The 24,641-nt window shown below is 40.1% G+C and overlaps 1 protein-coding gene across 9 annotated transcripts in view; it reads left to right on the top strand.

Annotated features, from left to right (window-relative positions):
• Nucleotides 1-24,641, top strand: part of tenm2 (teneurin transmembrane protein 2) — a 216,853-nt gene that overhangs the window by 82,201 nt on the left and 110,011 nt on the right. For 4 of the 9 annotated variants that reach the window (XM_037262350.1, XM_037262354.1, XM_037262349.1 and 1 more), the window contains one exon: nt 479-529. The exons of 3 other annotated variants lie outside the window; for them this stretch is intronic. In XM_037262350.1, coding sequence (XP_037118245.1) covers nt 479-529 — 51 coding nt within the window. Of the gene's footprint in view, nt 1-478; nt 530-20,309; nt 22,922-24,641 lie in introns of those variants that run through there. 2 more of the 9 variants (XM_037262355.1, XM_037262356.1) reach the window with 2 other exon arrangements.

Genomic DNA, 24,641 nt, shown 5'->3' with positions numbered 1-24,641 from the left:
AGTACTTTATTGTGTCTTATTGGTAGCATGAAGTTGTGATAATCACCAGGTAAATGCAGTCCCCGGTCTAGTGATATATCATTGTCGCCGGACTTTTAACTGGCTGACTACTACACCGCAGCTGTAATGGAAAATTTAGTGGGCTTTAATGGCTTCTCGTGTCATCATCAGATATATCGGAGAAGGTGACAGAGCGAGAGAAGCAAAAGGAGAATTTTCCAGTCAATTATGAATGATTATATTTACCTTTGCATGGTGCTTAAGAAAGATACTGAAGTTTAATGGTCACAGCTTTGTCCCCTTTGTAGGACAGTTTATGAAAGAGACATTTGTGTTTTAGTTGAGCATTCTTTGTTTTCTTCATTTGCAATTTTGTTGTAATTATTGTAAATTATGCCATTTCATCCTTTGTCTTTATTCGTCTTAATGTTTTTGTTTCTTTTTCTTTTTTGCCCCACCTCAATTTCTTCACCTCCAGCATATCTAGATGATGGGGAGAATGAGGATCCATTTGGAGACTATGTGATCAGTAAGTCATGACTGCTTATAGCCTCTCTTAAAATAGCCAGCCAAGACCAGGTTTATCTGTTTATGATGTGGTTGTCTCTCCTGTGATGTTGTGCCTCTGTAATTGACTCTTTTGTCTGTTTATATAGTTGATACCTGGATAATAGAGCTTGTTGCACAGTGTGTAATAGCTTTTATCTGGGCTCCAAATGTGAATACAACATTATCCTCCAGTCTATTGAAAAGCCTTGTTGGAAATGATAATTGCTCATATTATAATTGTCATAAAATTCACATCGCGACAGCACACGCAACATTATGCCATTTCATTTTGTTCTGATGCCTCACTGAGGGAGGTTTTGTGCATATCAGAATGTATGGTAAAATGACTGTTTGTTTTACAGTTGGCTGATTAGAGGCGGCTAGATTAGCCAAATACTGTATTCAAGCGTACTCTTACTTTAAAATAATATGACTCAAGTAAAAGTAAATAGCAGCCCTCCAAGTAATTACTTCAATGAAAAAAGCTGCGCCATTTTGTGACAATATCACTCTAATTAAAACAATAATTAAGTAAAGCTTGACAATATATATCACATAACACATTGTATTAAAGCAAATTCAGACACAAGACATGGTTTTAAATTAACTTTCTTTGTTCATACTCATGAAACGGCACAATAGGCTCACCAGGTGGAGAGAGAGAAGAACAGGAGCAGCACAGCATACGAGTCCGCTGGTTTGTTTTGTAGGGTATAAGGTTATCATAAAGCGAATGTCAGGCCAATGGGGTTCTGTTTCTTCTGACTCTAGTTTCTAACATATTTCCTTACAATAACTCACTTTGAAAACCTGGCTTCATGGGCGTACGAAGCACAGTCGATTCCCGGGGCAAATACCCTTCGGATACCACATGTTTATTTTTGGGTCAACAGGGGGATGGTGGGTGGGACAAGGTTGCTCTGTGTGGCAGCAGTAAATATTTGTTAGCAAACAGAAGTGGATCATTCAGATTTCATTTCACTAGCAGTGGTGGACATGATTGGCATTGTTACTCTTGCAGTGACTTTTCTATTAAATTTAAGTAAAAGGATGTTGCATTAAAACTACTCTGACAAATACACTACAACACATCAAAATAGTTATTTAAGTTGGTGTTAAAGAGTAAGTAGAAGTAGTAGCATGGTTTTCATGCTTCATCTCACTATGAACTATTTTTCGTATGATTTAAGTGCTGCACACACATAGCCGCACAAGTGTCAATTAAGCTCTTTGCTCCTTTTTCAGAGAAAATTTCCATTGCACATTTATATGCATCTGACTTCTCAGTCATTCGCTTGTCTCAGTTGCATTCTCTCTTCTTGATTCTCCTCTTTTTCTTCATTTTATTTTTACTTCATCCTACCATTATTTATAAATATAAATGTATACCAAGGCTGCCAGTTCAACAAGTCATTGGACAAGCATTTTAAATTTGGCCCTGTGAGTGACCCGTAGGCTGAAGCGGCACATCACTTCTTTCCTGCGCCACGAGACAAATGCTAACATTTCATCTCCCCAAATCTCACACCTTGACTTTAATTCACCATCAACGAATATCCTGTTCTTGTAGGTTAATTTTCTTCCTCAAACACACAAATTATAACGTTATTTGCAGAATATTCTTAAACATGATAGATAATATCAGGCATCATCTATCAGGGTGGAGCAGTGTGCAAAGTGCAAATCGAAGCAAAGTGATTAATCAACACACCTATTTCAGCTGTGGTGAAAATTTAACAAAATGATTTGTTTTTAACAAACAAAAAAGTAATATACATTCAGACAACTAACAACTCATTTGGAACATGAAATAAAGGGAAAATATTTATTCTTAAACAGTGATTGTGGGATGTCCTCTTGGGTAGACTAATTTGTTTTTTTGTTGTTTGATATCTACAGAAACAGAGACATTCACATTTCCAAGGTGGAACTATCATATAGTATTAAGGTTGGCTGTTCACTCCTTAGTCGACGAAGGGTTTTCTACTGGATCTTAAAAAAAACTCATAAATCCAATGAAACATTTTGAGTAGCAGCACACTTCATTCAAGCTTTCCAAAGTACCACCAGGTCGAGTGAGGCAGACGTGCAACTAATGCAAGAGATTCCTGAATTTTGAATTGCCGTATTGAGTCAGCTTTATGTGTTATTTAACTACTGCATAAAGACAGCCGTGATAGGCTCCAGCACGCCCACGACCCTCGAGAGCATAAGCAGTTCGTATGATGGATGAATGTTTTTGTATTGCATTTTTGAATAATGCATCTGGCCTAATTGGTTTGCTGATAAGTTTGACCTTTTTTCTTTGGAATTTCATTTATGAAGCACACTTCATTCATAAAAATTTGGATTTCATATGATCTCTTCTTGGTCAACTGACTAGTTCTGCACTATCTATCTATCTATCTATCTATCTATCTATCTATCTATCTATCTATCTATCTATCTATCTATCTATCTATCTATCTATCTATCTATCTATCTATCTATCTGTCTATCTGTCTATCTGTCTGTCTGTCTGTCTGTCTGTCTAGCTATCTACCTATCTACCTATCTCTCTCTCTCTCTATCTATATATATCTATATAAATATATATAGATATATATATATATATAATTGTAATTTTCAGAAGGAACGGTTCTAGCGCTGCACTAAAATACAACTAAAAAGAAATGAGAATCTGTCATCATTAATAAAAGATAATTAAATGTGGGTTTTTTCTTTAAAAAAGGCAGCTGGGCTGTTTTTCAGTTTCTCCTTGTGCAGAGTAATAATGACAGACAGATTTGTGTTTTTTCTTGCAAATTAGAGGATAGTGGGCCAACAGAGTAGAGCATAGGTGTCAAACTCAAGGCCCGGGGGCCAGATGCGGCCAGTCACATCATATGATGTGGCCCGCGAAGACAAATTTTGCATCAACTTTGTGTCATTACTAAAATTATAAATTGTCTTCACTTTTTCAAAACAGAAATATTGATAGCAATTTTTATTACAATTCATATTTTTAAAACATATGAACAGTTTTGACTAGTCTCCGATTTAAAAACTAGTTATTCATCAGTTTGCCGTGTAGCCTATACTGTAAATAATATAAGGTGTTGACAGTCATAATGGCCCTCCGCGGGAAACTATGACTACAATGCGGCCCGCGACAAAAATGAGTTTGACACCCCTGGAGTAGAGAGTAAGGTTGAGGTCTTGTAACTTCCAAGAAAATCAAGGATGAAGAGAAAGGATAGAGTTAAAATAAGATGATAGACAGAGGATCAAGCAGTGTGAGCAAGAGTTTAATAGACTCAGCCAGCGGAAGGAGAGTAATGGCTAAAGAGGTGGGGGTGGGCGGTTATAAGGAGGAGGGATGATTGAGAGTGCGATTGAGATTTAACAGTACAGTTAAAGCGATGGCTGCGGATTAACATTCAGTGACTGTGTGCGAGCGCCTAGATTATCTCTGAAATCCTGCCGAGCGCTCTGGGGAGTCTAGCGCTGCCAGGGGGATTGAGACCTATACCGCCAGGCCTCTCGCTGAACGTGTGCCTCTCGGTTGAGGTGTGGCAGGTGGAATGCGACTCAGATTCTAGCTTCCCCGCAGAGCAGCATTCTAAGTAGCTTGATATATATGCCCCACAGGTGGCACAAAGTGGGTCTGATGGGAATGTTTTTTTTTTCTTTTTTTAATCCGTAATGGCCCTCAATTCACACTGGTTTACCTCCTGGACTCCACTTTCCCTCTGTGTTGTAAAAGGTTAAAATTTTCGAATCAATGATAATAGTTGAACACATTTGACTTCAGACAGCATAAGAGAGGAGTCAATAAGTAGCTCCACACGGAGTTTTAATCCATATCGATTTGTGCCCCATGCTGTCTCTTCGAATGGAGCCCAGTGCTGTTGGGCACCATACAGTGTGGTGACGTGAGGCTTGGCATCTTCTCATGGTTTCTACTGTGCTGTCCCCTCTTTATTTGCGATAGGCAGGACGTGAGACATTGCTTGATACGTACATAATATTACGATCTGGACAAAGGTCTGCAGCAAACCCTTAAAGCATTAATCAATTAGGGTTTGGCTGTTACCCGAGATCTCATTCAATCTTAATTCTCCAGTCTAGCAGGTGTCCCCATCAACACATTTTGGGTATTTCATTTTTGCAAAGCATGGCTTGAAGCCTTAATCCATCCCAAAACAAAACAAAAAAAACATCAAACCATTCTGAGGAAGGCTGTCTTGTATAGTCTCCAACCTTACAGATTGAAATTCTTGATGAATGGACAAAATTAGCGAAATTCGACCATTTCTACCCATGAGAACTAACACTTGAGTAGGTGCTTCAAAACCTTTTTTAAACATACACAATAGTTCTATTTGAAGTTGAAAATTGGTTCTTTGCCTTACAATTCTGAAGTCTACGTCCGCTAGCGCTCTCATATTTTTGCCTACGCAATGATGGTTACTCAGTTTCATGCTGTACAGCTATTGCTGTTGGTCTTTTCTTCAAATGCTACACTTCTGTGACTTATTTGCGCCACCACACTGGACTCAGTAACTCCAAGTGTTAATGTTAGCTCTTTTTCAAGATTTCCCTTAAAAGATGTTGCAATATTTTTTATTCTTGTTGTGCTACATGCTAATTTAAAAGTTACAAACAGTGTCTGTGGTGTCATCTCCACTATATACGTATCTGTGTTATGTGAGGGATGCACAAATTTTATGGAAGCAGCATCCACATTCCGCCCCTCATGCAATACCCTCCCGGTCACTTTCTTGACTGGAACACTATCAGTACAGTATCCCTCTTGTGTGTCACCCTTGCGTATTAGATTTCCATTCCACAGTGCAGAATATAGTCCCACCAAACAGACCTTGGGTGACCGTTGGCATTTCACTCATAAATCCATGAAGTCATCCTTGCTGTTCAGTCACAGCGTGGATGCCAAACAAAGAAATGGATTCGAATTTAAAAACAGCAGGGAAAAAAAAGCAATGTAAAATGGCTGCACTCATGTCAATATTTTTCTTCAAACCATTTTGTCTCCACTCAATACTCGCTTTAATAGCTTGACTTTGTTTTGCAGGCAGTCAAATATGAGGGAAGAGAATATATGAGTACATCCAAATTGCAGTCTTTAACCCCTGATTTTGAAAACTGTCACATTACACGTTTAATGCTCAGAGCTAACTAATCATAAGTATCTGAAATAAAAGGCTGAGATTTATTGCCGTTTGCTAGTCAAGTCAACTTTACAACTAGGCTGTTGAGGCCCATTTGGTGCTTATTACTCCCTCTTGCGCCACTAAATGTTTTGTCCACTGTCCAGTAGCATACCTGTACCAGATCATTGCAATCAATAGCTCAACCCAATCATCACCTTTCAATTGAAGCAATTCAATCAGTCCATGTCCCCCCAAGCCTGTTTTTCAGTGATCCTTTGCAAAGCTATCTATTTCAGGGCAGACTAGAATAAGTTGCCATAATCAATAACAATGCATGTGGTTAAAAGTTGATCTTTACAATAAGCCAATCAAGGGCGTCTTAATGGGTATCAGCAACAAGAAGTCTCTTCTACCCTTCCTGAAAACCATGCATAAAACACATCTTTTATCAGATGAAATTCACTAACAATTGAGATTTTAACAGAACCCGTTTTTACAAACAAACGCAAAAACAAACAGAAAAATCAATACTTAATTTGCTGGTAATGAATAATCCAAAAAACAACTGATTGGCATTAAACTTGATTTTAGGAGGGGGGAAATTACATTCGCAGTGCAAAAGAACAATAAACACCACAGCATTTGAGTATGAGTCAGATTGCTGGTCAATAGGATAAATTGTTTCACTGTTTAGCACTGAAATTAATTCTGTTGACACTGAGATTGCCACAGATAGTATCAAAGTCAAAGTCAGTTATTATAAGCAGAAGAGGATGGCTGATTGGTTTTTCCACCACTAACTGATGATCCTGACGAATAGGCTCCAGCTCACCTGCGACCCCGCAGCAGGCTTAGCAGTCGAAATTGAAGGAATGGATTTGTATGTTTTATGCTACAATACTTCTTTGCATTCTCATGCATCTTCCAAGCTATGGGTTTTTTTTTTGCCTGACCGCAGCAGTTGCAGTCATGCAAGCTACTTGACAAATGTAGTGATATTTTCTAAGATCCTAGTTATTTTTGCATTAAATAAACAACACTGAGAATACCTAAAAGAGAAATGTATTAAAGTTGAACGACATTAAAATAACAGAAAAAGCTTCCATATGTCAAAGCTATACTTCCGCTGGGCATAGCCTCTGTAAATGAAAGACAATTTTGTAATTGTACTATTGTATAAATGTACACACATTCTAAAGTCTTTGTATACTCATATGTCTTAATTCTACTGCAATACAAAGCAGTCACACCATTGTAAATTGTGTGCACAACTGAGCAGTGAGTCCTAAACAAATTCATGGAATTGTAGATTATCCTTTGCTATTAAATGTATTTTTTGTGATCAAATATGAATTTATTTAAATCGACAACCATAGTTTTCATGTTGCCTTCAGTTAAATACCTGACGTATCCTCTGATTTATTTTCATGAATGTTGACAGGAGCTTCCTTTTGATGTTGCACAGTTAACACCGGAAAGTAGAACTATTTTGTAAGGACATGATTAGTAACATGAATTTGTTGTATTCATCTCTGTCCACTCCTCTGACTTAGTATCCGCTGTTGGATGTGGTCCATCTCACTCCGCTGCATTATTCGACACTTTGAATTTTTAGGCATCTTCTTATACACAGTCAGTGTTTGATAGGTACGAGATATCAAAGTAAAGAGATGAATGTAAGGTTTAGAACTGCCGAAAGGCAGCTTCTGTGGGCGGGATTACAGCTAGGCTATTGAAAAATGTAGTTAAAGTAGTAAAGGCACAGCATGTAAACAAACCCGCTACTCCCCAACACTGATTATCTGGTCTCATCAAAAGCAAATGGTTCAAAACTATAGCACGAGATCAGACACAGAGAGACAAAAGCAGGCCGATGATAGAAAAAACGGCCCACAATCTTTGCAGCATGTCTAAGTGTAATTTTCATTTCATCGTTTTGCTTTTTGGTTTTATTTCATTTCAAATCTTATGTATAGTGTCAGATGATTTTTCTCTCGTGTCACCTTTTCCCCTTTCACACCACTTGTTAGCTTTTCGGTGATGAACTGTGATTTTTCTATGTGATAATCACACCAGTAGCTGCAGTATTTATTTATTCATATTTTATTCTTGGGTAGCTTTTATTAGGCTGCTGCCTCAGAACATTCCCGTTGCCATAGTGACAATTTGCTCTTCATTTCTTTGTATTTTGTGTTGTTAATAGTCAACTGAGGAGACAAGCTATGGCTCGACCAATCAGAGTAAAAATGGCCCGACATTCACCCACTTACTACATTATTAGGCATACTGTTGTGACGTGATTAAAACCTTAAAACATTTTGAAAATAATTTGAAACATTAAATTACGTATTTGTATAAACAGCTGAACAGAGAAAGAGATACTTATATCTAACTTGTCATTATTGTGGGTGCTGCTTTACAGCAGTGTACAACGGCACTGCATCAAAGAGTAGGGTTCCTTAGAAACACTGCCTGGCAACAAATGTTTCACAATTGAGTAACCAACAGTCAGAGATTTTCTTGTCCAGGTTTTTCATATCCAAGCTCCACTGCATTGTGATCGCCGCTCATAGCGCAACTCCTGGCAAAAATTATGGAATCACATTGAGTGGTTTAATATTTGCAGAAGAAAATATAAATTCCAGACATGACACAAAACTGAAGTCATTTCAAATGGCAACTTTTGGGGTTTAAGGAACACTAAACAAATTCCAAACAAAATGTGGCAATCAGTAACAGTTACTTAAGACCAATCAGGGGGGGAAAAAAAATGAAATCACTCAGTTCTCAGGAAAAAAATCTGTAATCGTAGAAAAAAATACCAACAAAAGAAGACTTCAACACATCACTAGTCCTTTCTTTGACATGACCTTTACAAAAGCTTGCTGTCTCACAGGCATGGACATGAGTAATGAATGAACAAACGAACGAACGAACGAACAATAATTCCAGCATCATCACGTTGCCCAATGCAGATTCACCATCCGTCACAGAATATGAATTTCATCCACTCCATGATCAGTTTCCTCCCATTTCTTCGTCATTTGTTTTACATTGTCATGACATATTGCTTTACATTTTCTGTCCTGATGCTTCTGTGTCATCCTTTGTCTTCCAGTATGCTTGCCTTTAACAACCTTCCCATGTTGTTTGTGCTTGGTCCTGATTTAAGACACAGCTGCTTGTGAACAACTAAATCTTTTATAACAGTGTGTGTTAATTTACCATCCATATGAAATTTAACAAGACTGTCATTTGTTTCATTTGAGAGCTCTTGTTTTGGAACCTTGATTCAATTCAATCCACTTGGTGCAGCAATTCCCCAACGTGTGATCACTCCTGTTTAACTTCAGACTGTTGAGCAAATCTATTCTGGTTCAGGTGATAATTTTAGAATTTATAGCCTGATTCCATATTTTTTCTCTTCTGCTTGGTCTAAAAACAAAACGATTACTCACTATCACATTTTCTTGATTATTTCTTAAACCTGGAAAGTTGCCATTAGAAATTATTTTAGTTTTGCGTCATTTCTGTGATCTGCTTTTTTTCTACAAAATTAAACAACTGAATGAACATCATGAACAGCATCGTCTGATACAGGTGGTTTCATATTTTTAGCAATAGATCATATCAAGCATAAAAAAAGTATGTAAAATGTTACTTTCCCCCCCCTTGGAAAATTAAACTGTTACATTTCAATTATACATGCAAAAGGTGAAATACAATGTTGAACTTTTTACATTTGTCATTTAGATTCAGCATAAATTGATATCCCAGATCTACAATTTACAGGCAAGATCTACAAGCAGCTTCTGTTGCTGTGTGGTTGACATTTAAAAAAAAATTGTGTCACGATCCATTAAACGATTGGAGTAAATCACAACAGCATGTATGTGATACTTGCCCCAGTCTTCTATCTAGGCATACTGTCACACATGCACGCACGCACACACACACACATTCGCACACCAGTTCACCATTAGCCCGAGTGTTCTTGACTCCGTGTGTTAAGGACCTTTTGAAAAACTGGTTCTGTGGGATGAGAGAGGTATGAAAATTGAGAAATTACTCACTCTTCTAAAGTTCCCAGTTCACCCACACACCTGTGTCCAAGTTCACCCTTTCCCCTCATCTATGTCATGTGATTAAAAACAAAATCCCATTTTGGGTTCTCAGGCCCACACGTTGAGCCACAACTTTGGAGTGGAACTCGATCTGTGGCTGTGTCTCATAACCGAGTCATTACCTCTTAGAACACACACACACAGACACAGACACAGACACACACACACACACACACACACACACACACACACACACACACACACACACACACACACACACACACACACACAACCACATAGAAAAAAAACTGAAAGACACACAAATACTCATGACAGAGCCCATGTGTTTGGAGGATGATAGAGGGCTGGCAGTTCACAGGCACACAGGCTCATCCTGCACGCCTGCACGGCAAATGTCTTCGAGGTGAATCTAGCCCTTCTCTTGTGTCCTCTTTTTCTCTACATGTGCACATAGGCTGAACACAGACAAGCATGCACACACACACACACACACACACACACACACACACACACACACACACACACACACACACACACACACACATATTTGCCAACATCAAAGAGTTGGAAAAGACTAAACGCCAAACACTGATCGATGCGGCATAAACCGACTGAACTTGCAGTGTGTGCGATTTAGCAACTCGTTTTCATAGATGAAATTAAAAACCTGTGAATAACGTCACCATGTCGCAAATGTAATGTCTAATCAAAAACCACGACTTATCCATCCATTATCTGTACCGCTTCTCCTCACGTGGGTCATGAGAGTCCTGGAGATTAATTTGAAATCCAAATCTAAAAGCCATCTCTGTAGCAAGCATTTCATGCGATCAACAATACTCTCCAGCAAAGATATCGACTAATGTTTATTTGACCTTTTTTTGGGTCTTAAGCGGCTTATTTAATGCTTTAATGCACCTTAGTAACATAACATTATGGAGGCTTGGTCTGTGTTAATTATGGCTACCGTTGATTTTCTGGCTTGTTTGTTACCATGGTCACAAGTACAACATATGATATTTGTTTGCTGTTGTTCTAATCTTAAAACATTTGTTCAAACAGGTTGAAAACTAGCAAAAGCAGGAATTGCAATGTGTTTGATTGAACAGTAACTGCAGACGTGCAGTTGTCCAGTGTTCACGCTTTACACTCTCCAACTCGCCATTCCCCTCAAAATTGATTGGGGAAAAATGCCTCAATGATGAGTGAGAATGTTGTTGCACACTTGAAGCATATTACCGTGACGTATAATGGTCACTGCCTGGTGTAATTCTCTGGCAACTCTGAGCTCCCTTTGTCATCACTGCATGAGGGATGAAGGTGCACACTTTGGCTGGCTTAGTCCAGAGCCATAGCTAGTCATTTGGATGTCAAAACATAGCCAGACCCCCAATGGCCCCCTGTACTTTAGTTTTGACAAAAAGGCGAGTAGCCTTACTTTGTCCCCATTAAAAAAAAAAAATCTGTTGCAATGGTATGACAGCTTAAGTTAGTTTAATATTTGCCACCAAATATTTCTAATATCATTTAAAAAGTGTGACTCTAAGAAAAACTCCTATTTCCCAAGCTAGGTGAAGTCAATAAAATGCTGCTTGTGGATTATGATTTAATACGTGAAACATATCCACACTGGAATTGAAACATTCATTGGTATTTAATATAGTTTACCCTTTGAACCACTTTCATACTCACATCTTGACAATAGAAAGTGTCATTCTCCACTTGTTCACAGTGTTCTGCAAGTGGATTTCTTACAACAGTTAAGTTAAAGTTAAAGTTAAAGTCCCAATGATCGTCACACACACATCTGGGTGTGGTGAAATTTGTCCTCTGCATTTAACCCACCCCCGTGTGATTTTAATCCATCCCCTGGGGGAGAGGGGAGCAGTGAGCAGCAGCCCTTAATGCTGAGTGCCAAGCAGGGAGGCAATGGGTCCCATTTTTATAGTCTTTGGTATGACCCGGCCGGGGTTTGAACCTACAACCTTCCAGTCTCAGGGCGGACACTCTACCACTAGGCCACTGAGCTCTTTAACAAAGAATCAGAATTTCCGATTATTCAATAGAACTCCATTAGTTAAATACAATTTTTTTTTTTTTTTTTTTTTTTTTTTTAGCTGAAAGCATACATTTGACTCCCCGTTATATTGTGATATTTTAATTGTTTAAAAATCCTTGCTTCTAGTCCCTGGGATGAACTGGAAAAAAATTGCTTCTCAAAATTAAAAAAAATGCTGTCTGCATGTACCTCAATCAAACTCAAAAAAATTACATGACACCACCTGCCTCACAACTTACACCTGGTTCCAAGAAGCGTAAAGTGGAGTCTACTTTCACCAAATTGCCAGATGCGCCTGGAGCGTGTCTGACAAATTCCCAAACACCCTCAAGTCAAGTCTTATACTGGCACGAAAACCAAGTTGTGCCAGCTTTGACGCTCAACCGCAGCAATGCTGTCTGAATGTAGAGGCTGTAGTGTTGTTGTACATATTACACAGCATCGGCATTACTAGAGTAACTTAATCTTTACCTTTGCTTACTGCATTGAGTAAAGCTCTCCTTTACCTGTGATGGATGAAAAGAGGCAGATCCTAAGTGAGATTCAGACAATAGTGCAGGCAATGATTGATATGATGAAAATATGATTGATCTGCTCATCTTGAATGTTTAGGTGAAAATTGAGCTGTGGATAGAGTGATAAATTGATGTTTTTACTTCATGAAAACTCTCTGCAGCGCTCTTTTCACTGCGCATATCTGTTGGCTGAGATTTGTGGCACCACACTCATCAAATTGCTTTGTGCACATATGCTTTGCACACATTCACCTGCTTCACCTTCATTGACGCCTGACTTAAAATTCGGTATTGATTCAAACAGTAGCTGCTCTCTGTGTGGTGGGTCATCCAGTGGACTACATTAATGTAATGCTGCTAGTTTTGCTGCTCGTAGTGTTAGTGCGTGTGTGTAATGAAACAGCATTTTCTCTAGAGAAAGTTGGTTGGCCCTTCTGCCCTTCAAAGTCATTTGAAATTCATCTGGAAGCCTGACCCTGACGGTTGTTTGTTTTTCCTCTCCAGAGAGCAGCAGAGGAATAGACAGATAGGGGTTTTGTGCATCAGGAAAAAAGTGAGACATATGAAGACTCTTTTGAAAAATTTTACTCATCAACACTCTTTATTTCGAAACAAAAAGAGGGAGGTCATTTAATGCTTGAGAGATACTGAATGGTCTTTTGATCATAAAACACTCTAGTTGTAAGTACAGTATAGTTCACTGTTTAAAAGAGACATATTGTGTCTCTTTGTCACCTACTACATAGTCCATCCTATATAGGACTGCTGGGTCAATGGGAGACTTGCTTTCGTTACCATGATAACTGGGGGCTTAGGCAAACCGTTGTTACTTGAGTAGTTTCTACCTGTGGTGTGTGTGTGGGTGTGGGTGTTGGCTCAAATAGACAATTACTGTATATTTTACTTGCCAAAGTACAATATGTGCCAATTGTGAGACGCTAGTCTGTGCAACCAACAAAACTTAATGCAGCTCTGCTTACCTTTTATTTTTCTGGCATGATAGCTGCGGCATCACAACTGTGTGTGATTTGTTTGTTTTGCATGACATTGACAGTGCAATCTACGTCCAACCTAGCTGATCATATCATAGGTTAAGAAAATTGGTGAGGGGCTACAGTTATCATGAAAATGAGAACCACTGTTATTTAAATGTGGGACAGAAGTGCTTGCCCACAGACACATTTTCAGAAATAGGCAGATAACAAACTATGTACTTGATTGTTTAATTTCACACTTGATGGTCTGGGCAGGCACTCCGGGGAGACAAGCCATTAAAAAGTAGTTTCCACAATATGTTCACTTTAAATATTTGTTTAAATAAATTTTGTCGCAAAGATTTTGTGAGCCCACACAAAAATCTTACCCGGTAATATTCACTTGCCACGGCAATATGTAAACAACCAAAGCACAAAACATAAATATCTAGTTTTTTGTGGCTCTGTCAATTTTACAATCATGTCTGTATAGTTGTATTCCTGAATAATATTCATCTCATAATCTGGAAATAAAGTAATCAAATATCACATACACTTTCATCATATGATGCAGCATTGTTCTAAACCTTGTAAACTTCTACAATAATATTGTTAATATAATATCTAATTGTGATGTGTAGAGCTTTTACAGTACCTAATGTAGCTGCTGTGTAATCTGTGTTTTTCCCACGAAAAAATGCAAAGTCATATACCGTAATTTCCGGACTATAAACCGCAACAGCTAAAATTAGAATCCTGTTTTGTGTAATGGGTCAGACAGAACAACCAAATGCATCACAGCACTCTTGTTTATTGAAATGAGGGGAAGGGGAAGTGGATCATGGGAGCTCGAGCAGAGCAGCTGCATCAGCACTGCGTCAGCAAGGTTGACATGGGCGAAGCAGGGTCGGGGACAGGCAGGAGATTGGACCTGGGCAGAGAATGAACCAGAGCAAACACAGAAGCAGGTAGGGCGTAGGCGGAACTCATGGTCGAACAATAGGTGATGGGTCAAGCCGGACAGAAATCATACACAGGTCGGACAACGGGAGTCAGTTCGGGGAAGCCACTCAACAAGCAGGACGACAATGTGGACGAACTGACAAAGAGTGATGGGCGTGTGGGGTTTAAGTAATTGAGTAAATTTGCGGGCAATGAGTGCTGATTACTGTGGGCGTGGCTGTGACTGATGTGCATCACAGAAGAGTACTGGTGGTGTACAGGGAAACGGAACTGGCCAGGGTGCTCAGGGTGCAGATATGAGACGGTTTTGTCCATATATAAACTAGACCAGATTATAAACCACAGTTTTTTTTTAATGAATTGTCCTCATTTCTATTACCTGTATTACCAGAATAAATCATTTTACATTATCTTAAAATTCATGAAAAATCCATAGATAAGCGGCACCGGACTAAAAGCCGCATGGTTCAAAGCTTGTGCTAAAAATAGCGGTTCATAGTCCGGAAATAGTATTAATTTTCATATCGCATCAGTCCAGTGTATACAGTATCAAAAAGTGAAAAGGAATGAAACCCGCCAGTCTGAGTAAGAAGTGGTAGGAAGGACACTAGGAGAAAATATTAGAGGGCAACAGCTATGAGAGAACAGCCCGAGAGTCATGGGTGAAAGGAGAGTGGGAGGAGAGAGATGAGTTGGAGTAGAGAGCTGTGATTGGATAAATAGGCAGACAGGAAAAGTGTCAGGGGATAGGTGCAATCCTATTTTTACACATCTCCTTTTGGGAGCCCCCGCTTTCCTCGTGTATCATAATGACAGAACCCTCCAAACTCATTTGTGGCCCCCTTTTCACCCTTCTCACTTAACATCCCACACCATTGTTCCAGTTTATTCCACTATTGTGTTGTGTTTTTGTGGATTTTGTGTTTTATTGAGGATTCAAGCGTCTCGAATTGGAACGAATTAGTGTTGTGTGATCTACAAGGCTTGCACATTGAAATTACTTATCGACTAAAGATGACTATTTGGAGCATGCACAATTCATTCAGACAATGAGCTCTCACAAATTTGCACCCTCGGTGCGAGCAGCCCTTCTCTCCACGGCTGAGTTGTATTCACACAGGTTGTGGGGGGTTTTTTTTGTGTCTTTAAAGCTTCTACTTTGTCCATAGTTGGTGAAACAAAAGCATTCTAATCTCAGAATTCACTTTTCACGTGTCTCTGGGTTTGTCACTCCAAATTATTGAAAATGATGTTTAGCTACAAAAGAATACTTTTCCTTGGGCTTTGAATTTGTGTATCTTTCATGTTGAGAAGCAACCCGCGCAGGCTTTTCATTTGTTTGCACTGTGCTGTTTACTTAGCCGTGACAGGGTTGTTGCAGTGATGCGTGTGTGTACAGTCTTTGTTGGAGTCTGATTAAAATCCCTATAGACAGATTTATCTTCTTTAGAGGGCAGAAAATACAAAATTACAAGCCCATCAATTCTTCTGTTTGGTCTCGCTCATCATTTCTCAGGCCTTCTTTATCCTGACAATCCAGGCCTTTATTTACTTGTCTATCCACAAGCTTACCAATTCTGTGATGTTGGGAGGTCATTTGTCTCCATGTTAGAGCTCCCATGTCCCCTGCTTGTCCTATTGATTCCTACAAACTCTGCTTCTCATTATCAGCACCATACTGTTGTCTGAATTGTATCTGAGGTATTTCTGTCTCACTGACCAGAGGTTATATGAAGCATATGAACATAAAGTAGGGAGGAGTGGCTTAAAAATGGTGAAAAAACAAAAAATAGATTCAAATTAATGACTCAACACATTGCGGATTATTACAAGAAAAATATAGTAATAAAGACAATTTGTTAATTTGTTACTTCCTATAGTTAGTTGTTGGTATGGCACCCGGTAGGGTGTGGGCTAACTTCAACTTTTTTGTTTGTGTTGGCTGGGTCAGGGATGGCTGCTTGTAAAAAGATGAGAGTAGATATTTGCTGATAATAAATTTGATTGCAGCACCTTTTTTTCCACGTTGTGACCATTAGTAGTCTCAATCAGCCTGGATCTGGCTTCAACAGAACAACAGAGAAACACTCTTAAAGTCAAAGACATTTGAAAGCCTCCATTCTGATTTTGTCAATATAATATTTTGGCACAAGAACATCATCTTTTAAAGTTCAAAAGGGATCGATTGGCAATTGGGCGCTGGAGAGTTCTGACAAGGAACATACATATCTAATCTTTTGCAATAAGATACTCAGCCTTCGTGTGTGTGTGTGTGTGTGTGTGTGTGTGTGTGTGTGTGTGCGCGTGCCTGCCTGCCTGCCTGCCTGTCTGCCTGTCTGTCTGCCTGTCTGCCTGTCTGTCTGCCTGTCTGTCTGTCTGTCTGTCTGTCTGTCTGTCTGTCTTCATGCGTGCCTCCTGTGATAAAGGAATGCTGCAGTTATTGCTCGAAATACGGTGGCTGAAGAGAAAATTTTCATTTAGAAATTGCAGTCTTCGATCCAATTGTTTGTGTAAATCATACTCACGTTAGCTACATGGATAAATAAATCATAAATATTATGGGTTATTCCTATTTTTATTCCAAAATACATTCTTGTCATTTACTTGTGAATGTTACTCAATTGTCACTTTACAGTATAGTTCATGTCAGAGATACTGTTGAATGCTGTGCCCTAAAACTAAAGCTAATGTTGCACACTCTTCCTCATTTAAAAATAATACTTACTTAATAGTTATATTGTCAATAATTATGTTATCTAATTATAATTTTACCATAGCCATCAGGGTTCTGCTTGATAGATGATGTAAATAACAAATCATTCATTTCCTTGCTGGGTAAATTGGTGCCCATATGGTTTCCATGCTTCACACTACGAGGCTATAACACTTCTCTTACTCTTTGTGACTTTGCCAAATCCTTTCATCGGGCATTTGTATGTGTGTCTGTGTGTATATGAGTGTGTGCTGTTTGCTTGAGACAGGCAGTCAAATGTCTGCAACAGTGCTAATCCCTTTTCTTTCTTTTTTGACATGTACTTGTGGTGTAATAGAAATAAGCAAAATTATAACATTTTGAGCAGCACCTATAATTATAGGAAGCACTCAACCCCCCGTACTCCTCAAAATCCAGCTTCAATCCCCCATTTTGCTTTTTAAATTAGGTATTAAACAAACCCTCCACTGCTCTTTCTGTGCCATTCACGTTTAGCTCAGAAAGCCCAAAGATGTCAATGATATCAGCCAGCTTGACGCAGAATTAAGGCCACAATCAGCTACTTGAAACTGGCAGCTACATTCGTATTCAAGCTTCTTTTGCTGATACCTATTCTATCCGTATATTTTAAAATGCCTCACTCTTTCTCTTATAGGCTGCTATTAAGTGCATGTGCCAGTCTTGGTTTTTCATTGTAGTATAATTAAGCAGTGTGAAAATGCTACAATGTCGCTTTTGGGATGGAAAACATCTGGTCAATGGTCACAATTTGCTTACAGAGCTGATCAAGGCTATACCTGTCGTGTGCTTCAGTCCGTGTATTCATGTGCGTGTGTTTGTGTGTTTGCATGCATATGTGTGTGTACTGAGTAAGCTCGCCCCCAGCCCCCAGTGTGTCTCCAAAGTCCCGTCTCTGAAGAGCTATGACCATTAAACAGCTGTTCATTTCTGAAGCTGCACACACACACACACAAAAAATGAGGGATACGGGAGAATGCAAATGATTCTCGATATGTGCAAAAGTTCTCCAGAGAGACACAGTCAGAGACATGGAGAAGTGAATATTTGTAATGGCACACAGACTGCACATAATGTTTGGGTGCATTGGCAATGTTGCAGTGCTATTATTTAGAATTCTTAAGTAAATAATTGTGTCCCTGGGTTTGTGCGTGTTGTGTGTGTGTGTCTGAGTCTGTGTGCAAGGGCATTGGCCTAGGAACACTTCTTAAAAATTTTTTTTAAAAAAAGGCCCATTTTGTGTTGCTGTCCATGGTACTGTAGTCAACTGTGAAAGTCAGGGAGGACAAACTATGAATCATAGGGTAGTGGCCATTGTTTAAATATTTTTCCTCCCTCCTTGTAAATTAATGGATTGCTCTCATGATAGTATTTTTTTTTTTTTACTGTAAGAGTCATTCTAAATACACCTAAATTTCGATTTTACACGGACTTTGGGGTCCAGAATTTGGGAATCGAGTTAACCCCGAAAGCGCTTTGAATAGAAAGTGTTGTTTTTTTGGAAAAGCATGTTTCTAGGCAGCCCAAGGGGTCTTTAATTTCATTCATTTACGTCATGCATGTTGGTGAGCAGCAGAAGGGGTCATTTTGCCGTCCGTCACCCACACACATCGAAGTCTGTTGACATTTTATTAAAAGAGAAGGAATACGCAGATGACAATATCAGGCAGACTGAGTTAGTCATTTTGATGCTATGTGAATTGGATGGAAGAGAGAATATAGCAGCCACTTATTCTACTACTGTGTCCGGCCACGCTCTTTGACTTGTGAGTGACTCTGTGGATGAGGTGCTTCCGCAAACTTCCCCCTTTCCGAATCAAAAACAATACTAGCTATCCGTAACAATAAAGCATTAATAAAGATCAAACAGCCCGACTTCTTATTATCTAACGCCTTTAAATTAGTCACAGAAAATCATCGAATAACTCACGCTAAGGTTTATGTACTACTCATTTAGCTTCCTTTGGTCCTTATATCATCCATTTAAAATACTACTTGAAAATGTATTTACGACGGGAAAAAAATGGGGTCCATGATCAAACCGCGTTAGACAGTAAATCGCGTGGAATCGAAGCGTGTAAAATTGTGGTTCAGGTGTAATTATAGAGTACACGTTTAAGTGAAAACTGTTGACGAAAGTGCTAAGAGTGCAAATTTGTTGCACTTGTAGAGTTGTATAAATTCAGTTGTGTTGAGCTGATAAAGTAGTCTGAATAAATTTAGTGTTCCTTTCTTGTTGCCGAAATGTGATTATTATACAGCGTCAGCTTGCTGGTGCGGTAATGAGAATGTATGGTGAAATGTGTGACACAATGGAGTTTTTCTTTTCTTTTCCCATGCCCTAGTTTGGTTTTCCTTAATTCAGATCCCATATGAAGCCAACATCAGTTATGCTGATGAAAGTAAGGTGAGATTTTGTTGTAATTTTTAATGCATGCACAAGGGACTTGTGGGTTTACTTCTTGTGCTCGCTGCCTAATAAGAGCTTAACCTTATTAATCACACGAGTGTGTTGAGGGTGGCCCTGGTGACACTCGCTCATGCTTGCGTAGACACACACGTGCGCGTGCAGGCAGAGGCATGTCAGTCTGTTATTAGTTAATAGCTCATTAGCACAAGGTGATTAATTACTTTGGCTGGGGTGTGGGGATCACGAGGAAGGGGGAGGATGAAGTAGGGAAGGGAAAGGACCTTGGAGACAACCAAGCTTTCTTGAGGGAGACTTGTTGTAAAGGGTGCTGGTGGCTCCTACTGCAATGCTTTCACCACTATCGATTGTGCATTTTAAAACCTGCTATAAGGGTCTCGCTCGGGTGTGCGTGTGTTTGCTGATACATCGGTGGGAGGAGGCATTTTGCTTTGCTGTATTTATTCCTGCGTCTCACGGGGATCGGCTGTAAAGGTTAACTAGTCTTTTCTTAAGCTTTCAGCCTGATGACAAATGACCATGTTCAACCCAAGGGGGCACCTTACAGAACACCTTCCCTCCCCATCTATTCGCCTCCTCCTCCCGCCCGCCCTCGCTCCCTCCCTCCATCTTCCTTCATTCCCTTCTCCTCCATGTTTCAGTTCAGGAGGCAGGTGAAGGGGAGGAACGCATAGAGATCGGGGGTTAGAAAAGGCAACCACGAAAAAAGAAAAAGCATCACTGAGGAAATTATTTTTGGGGGTGGCTAGACTGGAGAATGTTATCGAAAAGTAGTAAAAGAAACGGCAATCGTTGTAGTCATACTTAGTTATACCAATACTTGATATAGTAAATTAACAACATTAAATGACAATTGAAATTTAATTAACTAATTTGACAATCATGTACCAACAAAATCCATCTGTCCAGAGAGAAAGTGTATTTCTCGACCACTTGTCCAAAGACTCAAGGGTGAGTGGAGCCTATACAAGCTGGATGAGCGGTTTTAAAGGAAAGCGCTGGAATGTAAATGTGTTCAAACAATACAATATATTTTTAATAACTGTAGATCTGACGAGAGAACCATAAAAGCCACGGATAACACCTTATACATCGCATCTTTCAATGTAAAAACAATACGTTGACGAGTCATTGCAGAAAGTGAGAGGAGGAGCCTAATTTTTGCCCGTGCACAGGTACATAAAAGGTCATAACGATACAGGGAGGTAATGATGAATAACCTGATGACGAAAATCTATCAGTCAGTTTGTTGACATGCATGTGGATCCGTGTGCCGTGCAGAGGGCTTTTGAGGGTGAATGTGCGCATGTGTGTATGATAGAGTATTACAAATTGTTGTCAAGAAAGCAATTTGTTTCTGTCTCGGATGAGTTTTTCATCATGACAAATTGATGTAAACCTCATCTGAAAATCTGCCATCTCCCCCTGTGCCCCTACTGAGCCTACCTGGGCGCCACTCTCAGTTTTATTGGGATGAAGTCATAGCCGCAATCCCTCACCACACCCTCCCCACCCCTGGCCCCGCCTCTGCTTTAAATCTAGACTCGACACCTGTGTATGCAAGTGTGTATACCGAGGGAGCAGAGCTGTATGTGTGCACGGTAGTCTTGATCCCCACGTGTATGTGTGAACATGAACGTACGTGCTGACACATACAAAGCACCTATGTGGGTATGCGTCCGAGTGCTGCAGATGATGATATCTGGCAATGCCAAATGAGGAGGTGGAAAATGAGGCTAACAATGGCCTTCTGCAGCTGTGGCACAGAGGATGGCATTTGTCAACGGTTCCAGCACTTAAACTGTACATGCGCACACTCAATGCTTTCTTCAGATGTAGCCTCGCTGCTCAATGTGGGTTGACTATTATTCTCTCTGTTTTCAATCACTGTTCACTGAAAGGTCTGTGTCATTCTTCTTTTTCTGTTCATGGTTCATTATCTACATTAATGTCACAAACCTTGAAACACTGACATCTTTTTAGGAAGTTCCACAAATGCATTTGCCCCGACCAAGACAAGAGTTTCTCAGTATTCTCTCTTATGTTACATTTCTTTTTCTATCAAGCGTACAATTATTATAATAAAATTTCCAGATGGCTGGTTCAAATAGGACTAGATGGCTGCTCTCTGCTGGATAATAAGGGAACCCCAAGTCCTTGAAAGCATGATGAGGTGTTGCTGTTGCTCTTTATTTTATTAGATTGTCTTCATCTAAAGTGATGTTTATTGGGTCAATTTATTCAATTTCATCCCATAATGACAAAAAAGATTGATGACTGGTTGATTTGTTCCCACTTTATTGCACTGTTTATGGTGTCTCTAGAGGTTGCATTGAGTGATATTTTCTATTCTCCTTCATGTTGGGTCATTTTCAGAATGTATGTACATCCCATGAGAGATCTGACATAATATTGGCTTAATATCTGCGGTGCCCTTTGGCCTCCTTCCTGTTTGATTTTTTTTCCTCGTTATTGTTCTTCTCCTGCAGTTAAAGATCAGGGGCTTTTTTCCATGTATTCTTAGTTATTTGCCCGAATAATGTCCACATTTTGTGGTGTCTCCAGCAAACACTCTTGTGGTAACATTCTGCCACTTGCATTGTCACCTCCCCGCCCTTCTCTCAAAAGCTACACTTCTTTGTTTTTGTCTCCCGTCTCTTTTTCCCATCCCTTCGGCTCACTCATTAGGTCTCGCAGTCACTCTTTCTCCCTCTGCATCTCTCCAGATTGGAGAGAGAGAGAGAGGGAGAGGGAGGGAAAGAGACAGGGGGAGTGTGTGCGCGAGGAGTCTGTTCTCAGTCTCAGCCGTGACCAGATGGAGGATGGAGCTGCAGCCACATCGCTTCCTCTCTTCTGCTCTGCCTGCCACAGGCTGAAAGGCTTTCTCTTTTCTGCTCCCAGTGTCTCCTCATCCATCTAGTCCCCCCGTGCCCGCCTTGACCTTGATGTGTGACGGATTGATCTTAAAAAGGAGTAAGGACAAGAAGTAAGAGGGGGACAAAAAGACGTGCGGTCTCCTGGTAAAGGGGATAGCGGCAGAGAGCCCCGTGCTCATCTTTTTTGCCTGAAGCATGTCCGTGCGCAGCGTTGGTCTCCGCAGGGAAACACCTCCACGTGTGTTTTAGTGTCTTGTCCCAAACTGCTTAAGTGTGCTTGTGTAGAGCTCCTTTTCCTTCTGCCTGTCTCGCACAGCACTCTGGCACCCAGCAAGTGGACTGAGCTTCTCAAAGCTTGCCTCAAAACACACGGGAAGGAGCGAAAATAGAAGAACTGCAAAGGACAGAAAGTGCGCGAAAAAACGCGGCGCAACAAACATTGAGAAAGAAGACAAGGGCTCTCTGACGAGAGTGGAGCGGAGTGGAGGACTTAAGGGTGTAGAGGGTTAATCAGAAAGTGATAGAAGTGCAGAGCGATGCATCACTCAGGCAACACAGGAAGAACAAAGACCCTCTCTCACGAGACAGGTAAGACCCCCAGACACAATACAGCGGTCGTGCTACATACGGTGTCTCCAGACAATATTGTCAGTAGCAATAGAGCCTCGATTTTACAAATTGTCCACCGTTTTTTTCAACTTTGCCTTGTGTCATATGTGCAATGTGTGTGTGTTTTGCGTACTTGGCTTTGATGTGAACTTTTAAGTTATGATTGGCATCTGAGCGTGAGTAGGCATTATACTGCAAGTGCATGTGCATGTGTGTATGCTTTGGCCATTAATTTGAAGCTGTTGCTGAACTGTGTGTATGAGCGCACTTTTGTGCCCCCCAGCTTTGTGGCGATCACCTTTTGAGTTGATTGTAATTATAGTGAGTGGCAGGCAGCTGATGGCAAGAAAAGTATGGGGCTCTTGTTACCCTCTTTCTGTTGATTTAATTTATGCATCTGTGCACCGCAATATAATCCATACAAGGTTACTTTCAGTCACTCGCCGTTTTTATTCAAAACTAATCAAACATTATGGCATGGACTTAGTTTGTGGTTTTGAGTTTTCTCTGGCCTGTGTTTTTGTGTCTGTAAGATTTTTATTTTTTTGTGTTTAGTGTAGTGGTCCCTATGGTAGGGAGGGATATTTTTTAAATATCTAGCTATTGTGTGTCATATAGTTGGATCAATTGTGGTGTGAGTGTGAGGCGTTAGTGTGCCAATCAAACCGTTCCTTCAGGCGCTGACCAGTGTGACACAAACCCTCTCAGCAAATCAGACCTAGGTGCCTATTTGGCAAACATTATTTTAAAAAAACATACACACAATTCCTGCCTTAATATGGTAGACCAAAGAGTTCCTGTGGTATCCGTGGTGACTAATTAGGAAGATGCTGACTTGTTGCTCTATGGAGACAGATGACAGATCAGTAGTTGACTTCCTGATTTGCAGAGTGGGTGGCCCTTCGGGCTTTCAAGTTACCCCCATCCACACTTGTTACACCAAATGTCACATGTATTAAATAAATTGAATTATACTCATGCTCCCATTCTACTTGTTGTGTAAATGAAGACAGATGGATCAACCACCATCGTTCGTGACACTAAACAAAACAGACGTAGATAAATGCTGATGCTGAATGAGAGTGTGTCCAAGGGCCTTGTGAGGGAGAAATAGGTGTGATTGAGTCCATCTGTGGCACAGAAACAGAGAGGAAAAAAAGAGAGTGACACAGACAGAGTGCCATCTGTGGTCACCTGCACTTCCTCTCGGCAAAGCCCCCTTTTTTTGCTCAGTGCCAATGCGATCTGTCTATGCCGCTGCGTAGGTGTGTGTCTGTGTGTGTGTTCTCGCAAAGCTGGGAAAGGTCTCAAGCAGCTTTGTGGAAGGGAGCAAAAACCTTTGCATGGAATTCCACAGAACGTTAATTTGTCTTTTAATTCAGCATCAGATCATTTCAAACTGCACATTGATACGTCGTTCAAGGTTATTTTATTCATAAAATTGTGTTTTTTAACACAATATAGCAGGAGCACAATCAAGAATAAAAAGTAGGCACATGTAAAAGAAAACCAGTTTCAGCAAGTTAAATTAATGATAGCAATAGAGAAAAGATAGGAAAGTCTTCCCTTCAATTGTCCATCCTGCCCTTTTCCTCTCTCTGCTCTTTGCCAGGCACCAGCGCCACCTAATGGCAACCTAAGGTACTGAGCACGCACACGTTCTCCACGTCCCTCACTCTCTCTGTCTCAGACATTTGTT

Source organism: Syngnathus acus, chromosome 10, assembly GCF_901709675.1.
Source record: "Syngnathus acus chromosome 10, fSynAcu1.2, whole genome shotgun sequence".
Lineage (NCBI taxonomy): Eukaryota > Metazoa > Chordata > Actinopteri > Syngnathiformes > Syngnathidae > Syngnathus > Syngnathus acus.
The sequence above is the reverse complement of the archived record's forward strand: the minus strand, read 5'-3'. Positions and strand labels throughout refer to the sequence as shown.